At 37.3% G+C, this 9,905-nt stretch overlaps 2 protein-coding genes across 2 annotated transcripts; one reads left to right on the forward strand and one right to left on the reverse strand.

Moving 5' to 3' along the window:
- Nucleotides 1-1,146: 1,146 nt before the first annotated feature.
- On the forward strand, nt 1,147-3,323 carry ATG8C (autophagy-related protein 8c). Its single transcript, NM_001248216.3, has 6 exons — nt 1,147-1,279; nt 1,382-1,444; nt 1,717-1,772; nt 1,859-1,911; nt 2,706-2,824; nt 2,901-3,323. The coding sequence occupies exons 2-6, from the start codon at nt 1,408-1,410 to the stop codon at nt 2,993-2,995; spliced, it is 360 nt and encodes a 119-aa protein (NP_001235145.1). The 5' UTR covers nt 1,147-1,279; nt 1,382-1,407; the 3' UTR covers nt 2,996-3,323.
- A 3,831-nt stretch (nt 3,324-7,154) lies between these two features.
- On the reverse strand, nt 7,155-9,603 carry LOC100798925 (ankyrin repeat domain-containing protein 13C). Its single transcript, XM_003546106.5, has 2 exons — nt 8,015-9,603; nt 7,155-7,804 (listed from the first exon to the last, which is right to left on the reverse strand). The coding sequence occupies exons 1-2, from the start codon at nt 9,422-9,424 to the stop codon at nt 7,445-7,447; spliced, it is 1,770 nt and encodes a 589-aa protein (XP_003546154.1). The 5' UTR covers nt 9,425-9,603; the 3' UTR covers nt 7,155-7,444.
- Between the last annotated feature and the right edge of the window lie 302 nt (nt 9,604-9,905).

The following is a 9,905-nucleotide window of genomic DNA, read 5'->3' on the forward strand; positions in this document are numbered from 1 at the left end:
ATAATATTGTTCTGAAAACTGATCAAACCAGACTCGGTGGTTTGACTGAGAATCGATTTGGTGGGTAGAGAGTTTGTTAATTCCAAAAAGTTGGTTCATCTCAAAAGAACCTGTAAAGAATCAATCCAAAACTTATTTGAATCTATAAACTTAAATAGAAAAAAATTATTTTCCTTTTTAAATTAATGTTAGACACTGTTTTTTATGAAAACATATTTTATACGAATAAATAATACTGCTGTGAAAGATAAAATTCTAAATTGAAGTAAGGATCGAATTAAACCAAATTTAAAAGATTAAAGATTAAATTAATTTTATTTTAAAGATAAAAGATCAAATTAAATGTAAGAGATAAGAAAAAGGACTAAAATATAATTTAGCCAAATATATATTAGCATTATCAATTAATTCAAATCAAAATACATAATTGATTACCGCAATTAAATAGTAGTATATCATAATTAAATAAATTATTTTATTCTTTATTTTGATCACTTGATAAATGATTGCTTTTATTATAAAAAAACATTTCATAAAATTTAATAGACTGATTGCATAATTTATAAAATAAAAATTTAAATATTTAATGGTTTAATTAATTGATTTAATAATTAAACTAATTACTATAATTACATATTTTATGAATTAAAAATAAATAAAAATCAATGGCATTTTGATGAAAATATATAGAATTGATGTAAGATTGCCACGTAACATTTGTCCACAAAAATTTATCTTATAATAATTAAAAATTCATTCGAGCAACATATTTTTTATTTATATTTATTTCATTTTTCTTATTTGATTTCTATTACGTAAAAACTATTAAAGAATATTTCTAATATAATGAAATAGGCCGTGGCGTGGATAATTTACCTGTGATTTCATATGGTCCCTTGCTAGTTTCTTAACCTAAAATGCAAAAAAACTAGACCTAAAAATAACACAACCGAAAAATATGAAAGAAATTTTTATATATAATTGATAATAATCTAAAATCTAAAATGAAAAAAATATGCATTTAGGTGTCAGTTTTTGAAAGAAGGTTGCAACACAACGAAGCTTACTTGTGAAAGGGACGATTCGAGGCGTATACAGAAAGTATAAGTAGACGTTCCGTGTTGGACTCAAACAAAACAAAACAAAACAACATCAAACCAAACCCTAGTTTCAACTTCATCTTTGTTTCATTTGATTCGCTCCCAGACAGAGACATAGCCTCTTTCTTTCGTTTTGAGAAACAAACCCCTCGTTTCAATCATTGATCCTTTTCTGTTAGGTTTGTGAATTTGCTTTTGTTTTTGTAAAACTTTGCACCTCCCCCCTTTTGGATTTCGTAGTTAGGCGAAAATTTTAATGTTTCCGTGTTTCAAATTTGCAGATACCAGTTACTCTTCCAATTTCGTCATGGCCAAAACCTCCTTCAAGCTTCAGCATCCTTTGGGTACTTTTTTTTCCCCTTTAATATTTCGTTTTCTCTAATTTGTTATATAATCTGTTGGGAATCGAAAGATTTTTTATTGGCCATGCCTTTTGTATTGTAAAAAATAAAAATTTGAAATTATTGGGGAATGACAAGGATCTTTTTAGCTTTTTATCTATAGGGATAGAAGGATGAACGTGTTTACTATGTTCGCGTGAGTGTTTTGTTTTGAGATTCTAAAACCCTTGGTTCATTGGACCAAACTAATTGCTTGGTAATTTTTTACGTGTCAGAGAGAAGGCAGGCTGAAGCTTCTCGCATTAGAGAGAAATATCCTGATAGAATACCTGTAAGATTGTACTCTGTTTAGGTACCCTGTTTATATATTTATTTATTCTTTTAAAACTCTTGTTCATATATTGCAATTGTGTGCAGGTGATTGTGGAGAAAGCTGAAAGAAGTGACATTCCAGACATTGATAAGAAAAAGTAATTGATTTTCTTACTACTTCTGTCCCTTTTGATTAGTTTCCAGGCCTGATAATGTTGTTTTGCTGCCTGAAGTTTTAATGATTTTGTGGGTGGGGGGGGTACTGATGTTCATATAAAATACCGATCAAGATTTAATGATTTTGTATTGTTAAAGCTATGAAGCATGTTTGGTATGAAGCTTTTTGTACGCCACTCATAACTTCTTTATCAAATGGCATTTGTAAAAGATTAACAAGTGAGGCCAGAATGTACTAATGGTATTCTTATTGCAAAATCTACTTTACCGAAGTGAGTGTATATGGCCAAGCCATAAGTTGTTGGTCACGGTGGAGTGGCCTAATTGGCCACTGTCACTAGAGCCTTGGATGCTACTGCTTGATCTTATTAAGATTAGTTTGAAGAACAATTAATAGAATACAAAATGTGGTTTGTTAATACTATAAAACAAAGTCTCTGTTTAGGGATGTCTGGTAATTTGATTCTGGAATAGGGCATGCTGCTTATGCATGTGCAGAATGACTATGAATATTGACGGTTGTTTTTTCCTAATCTAATGATCTCTTCTGAGCTATCCATCTGCGAAGCTGCCTCCAAGTGAGATTCTAGTTTGTGTTTTGAGTTTGTTTTGAACATTGAAGCATATAAGCTAGAGATAAGTATTGAAAGATGGAGGACCAGACTTAGTTTTTCCCCCCATATTCCATCTATAAATATATTTATTTTGATCAATAGTTGATCTGATTCTGTGCATTAGTGGTTTCTCAATTGGTTCTCTTGTTGTGATGATGTAGATACCTTGTCCCTGCTGATTTGACTGTTGGCCAGTTTGTTTATGTTGTTCGCAAAAGGATTAAGCTCAGTGCAGAGAAGGCTATTTTTGTTTTCATCAACAACACTCTACCTCCAACTGGTAAGTATCCAGTCATGCCAGATGGTGATTTTTACCTTTATAGCAATGATTTTATGTACTAAATTACTTGTTGCAGCTGCATTGATGTCTGCTATTTATGAGGAAAATAAGGATCAAGATGGCTTTCTTTACATGACTTACAGTGGAGAGAACACCTTCGGATCCCATTAGGCATAATGCATGTTAACTTCTGTAAATAGCTCCCACAAATCTGCACCCAATTGTCAATGCATGGCCTTTTGAATATTGTTATCCTTCACTTCTTCGACTATGTTATCTTTAAATTATAATTTTATTACCACGCATTTTGAATTCTGTGTTGCTTGGTTTCAGTAACATCTACTTTATGTTACCACTCTCCTACTCCAAATCTTCACTGGATAAATTTATATTTGGTTACCACGCATTTAAATTGTGTTGCTTGGTTTCTGTAACATTGATATACTTTGTGATGGCTAATTTTTGGGCGAAAATTATAGAAGAGCACTATTGATACAAAGATTTAGTGTAGGAAAGTGACATTTGCACAAACACTTGTTCTCGTCAACCCAATGAGATGAAGATATTATCCTGTTTTGTGGTGAAGGATAAACTTAGATTTTTAAACCATTTTTTATGAAGGTTATATCAGACTCTTAAAAATCACTTTATATATAAACAAGTTAGACTCTTTATAAATACCTATTTATATTCCCGTCCTATGTCAAGTTGTAGTGATTTTAATTATAGTTTATAATTTGTTTTACATGAAGTTTTTTATTGGTCTATTTTAATGTTTTATCATATATAAAAACTTTAATATTAAATAGGCTAATTAGTCAAGTTGGGTTTTAAAAAAGGCTAGGACAAGCCTAAAAAAACTATTATATAGGCAATAAATCAGATTTGCGCCTTAAAATTTTTAAATACACCAGGCTTATATATAAAAAAAATTGTTAGGGTCGGCTTATTAATTCAATCCTCCATTGAAGGTGAATAAGCAAGATATCAGGGTTTACTAATGAAGCTTCAATTAAATTTGGTAAATCATAAAAATGTTTGAAGCTAAAATAGATGTTTGTTCCATAATAAATCCTGTTGTTAATATTTTCTTCTCGGTCTTTCTTCCACAAGCCTGAATGTGATATAGTTCCAAAGGTTGGCAATTCCAATAAAATTCGATAGACTTATTGGAGGGAGGGTTTCCTTGGTGTGCGCTCCAGTAGGAATTGAACTTATGAATTTGTCAATTATGAGTGGCTTTAACTATTCAGCCATGGATGCTTAGTGGGAATCCTCATCTGCCAGTGCACATTCTGATCGATCCCGTAAAGCAATTTAAAGAAAAACTGATCAATCTTGATTAAATTTAATGGTCTCTGAAATCTACCTTACAACGAGGAATATTGGGCTCCAATCATCAATCGTGCAGCGATAGGACCAACCCACTAATCCTCAAGTGGGTTTGCTTCTGAACAAGTCACTGAAGTTGTTTTTCTTTAAAAATAATAAATAGAAAATGAAATAAAACACATTACCATAGAAAATGTTTATCGAAAAATAGAAAGAAACTCAACTGCTATTGCAGTAGTGCCATTCGGAGAATTACACGTAGATTTGGATCCTCCCAAATCCCAACAATTTGGAAGTGTTGTTTCTCCTGATTTTTTTTTTTTTGGTCCATGTGACACAAATTGAGGCCCCACTTTTAATCTTATGCACACCTATCATTGCAGTTGCTTTTGAATCTGGCAAAACCGCCCTCAGCACCCGAATTCTTGTTCTTGCGGATGTCTTTTTGGGATCTAGTGCCATCCTCCTCCATTGCACCAATACCACCCGCACCCCATTATCAGCCCAACTTGGTGCTTCGCTCGCCATGTTTCTTTCCTATGTGCCCTCAATACAATAATAAATCATTAAACCTTTGTTAGATTTGTAGAGGAACCTCGATTTTTTCATTACAAGGAAACAATGGCTTAACTAACGATGAATCAGCATCTTAAATAGTATAGTCCTAGGTACACATAGGGAAGAACTACTTGCCTTAAAAAAAAGAGTAAATCACCTATTGTGTGCTTGGAAGTCTTGAGCGTTGTTACTTTAGTGTCTAAAATTAAGCCTGGCTAAAGTGCACCTCAATACGAGGAATCAAATGGTCTTTAACAATGGTTTGTTGGACATGGTGCAGAAAGTTCAATTTTCGGCATGGACTTGGCTATTCGAAATTTGTGATTAGTTTGATTACTCCTTTGTACTGTGGAGTATTAATCCAGGGGCTTGCATCTTCAATCTGCCAGAATTCGTGGGATAGGCAACCAATGAGTTTGGAGATCGAAATCTGCTATAGTGTTGGACTATTGGAGGCTAACAACCTAAATTTGCCTCGATGGAAAGATCACGTGGTCTACAACGTGGACTCTTGTGGGGATTCATTTAGGAGGGAATTGAATTGGTCTTGTGTGGGAATTGGTCTTGTCTTGGAATCATACATTTATAATTTTATGAAAACAAAATATGGTCAAATTTTTTATAGAAACTAAAATGGAACTTTAACATATTTACAGAAATAAAAAATATATTTTAGCATTTACTATAATAGCAGTCAATCACTATATTATCATCCACATCTTTTGGAGGCAAAATAGTACACATCAAAATCAGTTGTTAAATTAAAGAGAGAGCTTTTGTACTTTGAGGATACACTAAATTTAGCATCTGATAGTAATTAACTCTGGACTTCTAGCATCAACTTCGTAATTTAGTGATGGCATTTTTCTGTTAATTTTGAAATTTACTGTCACATTTTCTAGGAATTCAGAAGACCTGCTGTGTTGAGTGTTATCTTTAGGCCAATGTAATTGTTCTAATTCACTTTTTTTTGGGTGCAAATTTTCATGAAGAAAAAATGGTGATATTTGTTAAAAATATTTCCCTTCAAAAATAGCCTTGCCGGATTTGTGAGGGGCCCGTGATTTATTGTTTGGAATTAAAAATCTGGTTCAAGGTTACAATCAGAAAACTTTAAGAAGAAAAGGGAAGGCCTCGTCCAAAGAGTGGGGTAAAAGGAATAAAGATTCCTGGAAATGTCTTCTTCTGTACTACTACTAATCAACACGTTGGGCGCTATTTGCACTCAAAATAAAAGAGGGTTACAAACGGTTGTCTCTCATCTTTAGTCATTCTCCAAAGTATGAGACATGTATCAAACATTTCTTGCTGCTGAATACTTACGAAAAAAAAAAACATAAGCCCTTCTTCTCTATATGTCTAGTACTGGTTGAATGAATTATTGTGCTTCCACAATGAAGTGTACGAAAATGGTTTAGTCATTAGAGCAAAACTTGAATTATCTATGTAAATACAATACATTTACACTAATATGCATTACACTCTAAATTGGGTTTACTATTAAGGCTACTTTTGACAAAGTAAGTCTTGTATATATGCCTTTGAGTCTTTGACCATTTGTTCTCATTTGGGCTGTTGGTTATTGTTGACCCTTGAATCTTAATGTAGGAGTCTTAGATACTCTTGTCGCCTCGATGATATCAATAGGATGGGGGTGTATATGCTTGAGGGCATATTCATAATCCAAAATTTTCAATTTACTCGTCGGTAATTCACATTCTTGATTCTTCCCATATAACTTTGGTTTCACGTCATCAGGCACTACACGTGCGTTTAAGATGACGTTACAAGTTGTAGCTTTCACGTCCATTACCAACCACTTGACGCCATAACAAGCCGTCGCAATTATAATGGAAAAATAGTGATAAGTAATGAGAAAATACTAAGAACTAATCCCAAGAGATTGATTGAAAGTAAAACAGAATTTAGCATTCAAGACGTTGTAAGTTTAAGTCATCATCTGACTCATCTCATCTCTTCAGAACTAGGTAATTGGAAATTCCTTTTATATATATATATATATATGTGTGTGTGTGTGTGTTTTCTCTGAACTCGAAAGTTTTTCCTATATTGGATTCAACACCCGCTAAAATGTTGCCCATAAGAAAAAGAGAGAATAGGATTTTCTCATGTTGCATTCTTACAAAATCACTTGATAATTGTTTATACTTTATATTTCTCTTTATAAACATCACTAATCACTTTGCTTACTTTAAAATTCATATCTGTTAAGAATCATGAACTATTATTAGCTGTAAACTAAACCGACACACGAGACAGTAAATGGAATTGCCAATTCTACATGGGAACCTGGCTCAATCAGACACAAGGATGGTGTAGCATTGGCAATAAGTAACCAATTGAAACTCAACAAAAAAACAAACACGAAAAATTTGATCTTTGTCCCTGCCCCAAGCACCCATTCCCCAAGAATGAAAAATTAAACCACAACAAATTTCTATATAACTGAAAAAAGACAAAACAAAACTGTGATTAAACCACAACAAGTAATGCAGTTCTATATTCTAAAAACTACTTACTGCGAAACCTCTCTATGAACACCGTTGTCTCAAAGCCCCCAGTTGATTAAAAAAAAAAATACGGGGATATATACACAATAATGGATGCAGCTTTTGGCACATTGCTATTTGCTACAATCGTTCATATCTAGTGGAATTCCTTCAGCTTAAAATCTTTCCCACTGATGCATACTTGTTGTGTCGTTCGTTTTCACTTGGATTTTCTCACGGACCTGGACTTCTTCATTTTCCGTGACGAATCATTCCCACTATTGGTCCACGTATATCCAACAGGAATAGCAAAAGGATCAGAATCCAAAGCCCCAGAAGAAGAACATCGTTGTTGGTGTTGGCTACTACTACTACTACTAGTACTTCTTCTCAGCCACGTGGATCTCCCAGAAGATGATGAACCCTGCCTTCTTAGTTTCTGAGGATCATCATCATCTTCTGCATTGAGCAAATGCGTTGGACTCGATAACGGCGTGTAGAACTTCTCCACAGGTTGCAGCTCCACGAACTTGGTAAACGTGACCACCACCCTCACCGTAGGGACCACCGGGATTGCCACCTACCCCACAAAACCACAACATTAAAAACATAAACTTTTTCCAGTTTTAATCACCACCGTCCGATGACAAATCAAAATCATTCACGAACTTTCGCAAAACCCACCCACATCAATCAAATCAAACCAATTATCAAGTTAATCATTTTCAGTCCCACCGGGACACACACAAACAGTGAAACACAAACAGCAGTGGTCAACCACGTTACATACCTTCACCGGAAAACTCCCCGGCGGGAACTTCGTCGTCAGAAGCTCCCGGAGCCGCCGCACCGCCTTCACCTTGTTGGCCAGAATGTCCAACAACGGCAACAGCTCCTCCGTCTTCAACGGAAACTGCTCCGTCAACCACACCGCTGGTCGCAAGCTTCTCAAATATTCCTTCTCTTTCGTTGGTGGGGCCGCCGGAGGCGGCGCCACAGCCGCCGCCGATGACCTCCTCGGCGGTGCGACGGAAACGGAAGGCAAATCCACGCTTTTTCTCCCCATTGGGACCCACTCTCGTTCTTCTCTCACAAAACTACTATGTCTTCTCTTATCAGCATTGTTGTTACTACTCAGAGGCATTCCAAAACTCGGATTTTCCGCAACGAGAAAACCGTCTTCGTCTTCATCAAGCTCCAACGGCAAAACCTGCTCACTCCCTGCCACGTCGGATTCGCCTGCAGCAACTTTCCGTGACCGGAAACTGAAAACCACGTTATGCACTTCGAAAACCCTAGCTTTCCATTCTCCAACATTTTCCATCTTTTCTTGTCTTCTCCAATTGGTTCTTCCGACGAGCTCTGCTTTCGTTACATCCATCCCCGGACGGTACACGCTGCTCTGCGAGCAGAACCCCGCCGCGTCGGAGTCGCTCATCGGAGTTCCGGCGTTCTCGAATGCGTCGAAGATTTTCTTGTCGTCGCGGTTGAGCACGAGGAGGGAGCCGGCGGGGACGCCGGCGACGGAGTCGCCGTCTCCGAGGAAGAGGAAACTCTGGTCGGCGCGGTGGATTTTGAGGCCGTCGAAGCCGGCGAGGGTGGTGTCGGCGCGGAGGTTCCCGTCGCTCTTCCAGATTTTGTAGGTGTCGGAGGGAGCGATTTTTCCGACGAAGGGAATCACGGAGCTCTCAAAGTGAAACGAGATCTCCATGTAGAAATCACGCATGCGGCGGAGAGCCGCCACGAGGCGAGGCAGGCGGCGGCGCCACTTCGCCCAGGCGGCGCGGTGGTGGAGCCGGACGAGCACCTGCGCGATTTCGGAGGCGCGCCGGCAGAGCGCCTCCTGGAGCGGGTTCCAGCCGGCGGCGTTGTGGAGGGAGATGTCGGCGCCGGCGGAGGCGATGGCCCGCGCGGCGGAGACGTCGTTGAGGCGGACAGCGAGGTGGAGAGGCGTCTCCCGGAATGGGACGTCGCGGCGGTCGAGCACGGCAGAGATTTTCTCGGCGACTCGCTCCTGAGTGAGCGAGTCGGACTCGGTGATGACTCGGGCCGGGTCGGGAACTCGGGGAAGCGAAGAAATGATTCTGGAAAGCTTTGTGTGGTCGCGAATCGCCACCGCGTAGTGAACGGGGCTGTGTAAGTACTGCTCTGACTTTATCGCCGGATACGACGTTGTCGGATCTTTGCTCGATTTCGCCATTTCTATTTGCAAATTGCGATCAAACTAAGGATAAAGAAAAAACCCACACACAGAGAGAAAAAGAGAGAGAGAGAGAGGGAGCAATGTCTTTTTCTTTTGTATTTGTAATTCTTTCTTTGGGTTCGTTATTTTCTTTCTTAAAACGTAAAAGTGTAGCTGGTTGGTTGAGGTGTTACTAAAACGTTATGTCTTTGAATTAATTGTGATTCAATGAATTAATTAACATGATACAATTTTGTTAATTTGTTCACGAGTAGGAGAAACTCTTTTTTGGCCTTTTTGGATGTGGTACTTATTGCTCTCCTCAAATTAGTTATATTAAATGTTGAGTTCGCTGAAATGAATTGAAAGCTAAAATATACTGTGGTATAGTTTTTCTTTCTTTTTTTAACCAAAAAATATTTAGTTTTTCTAAGAAGCAAAAGGCGTGACGGGGAATAATTGAATTTAGAAAAGCTGTGGTGTGTCATGTGAGTGTGAC

The sequence above is a fragment of the Glycine max genome, chromosome 15, assembly GCF_000004515.6.
Source record: "Glycine max cultivar Williams 82 chromosome 15, Glycine_max_v4.0, whole genome shotgun sequence".
Lineage (NCBI taxonomy): Eukaryota > Viridiplantae > Streptophyta > Magnoliopsida > Fabales > Fabaceae > Glycine > Glycine max.

Bases quoted from the DNA above. Each gene is read 5' to 3' on its own strand.
- ATG8C (NM_001248216.3), top strand. From the start codon at position 1,408: ATGGCCAAAACCTCCTTCAAGCTTCAGCATCCTTTGG. The intron at 1,445-1,716 runs GTACTTTTTTTT...TTTACGTGTCAG, and splicing joins CAAGCTTCAGCATCCTTTGG to AGAGAAGGCAGGCTGAAGCT. The intron at 1,773-1,858 runs GTAAGATTGTAC...AATTGTGTGCAG, and splicing joins AATATCCTGATAGAATACCT to GTGATTGTGGAGAAAGCTGA.
- LOC100798925 (XM_003546106.5), bottom strand. From the start codon at position 9,424: ATGGCGAAATCGAGCAAAGATCCGACAACGTCGTATCCGGCGATAAAG. The intron at 7,805-8,014 runs GTATGTAACGTG...TTTGTGGGGTAG, and splicing joins CGGGGAGTTTTCCGGTGAAG to GTGGCAATCCCGGTGGTCCC.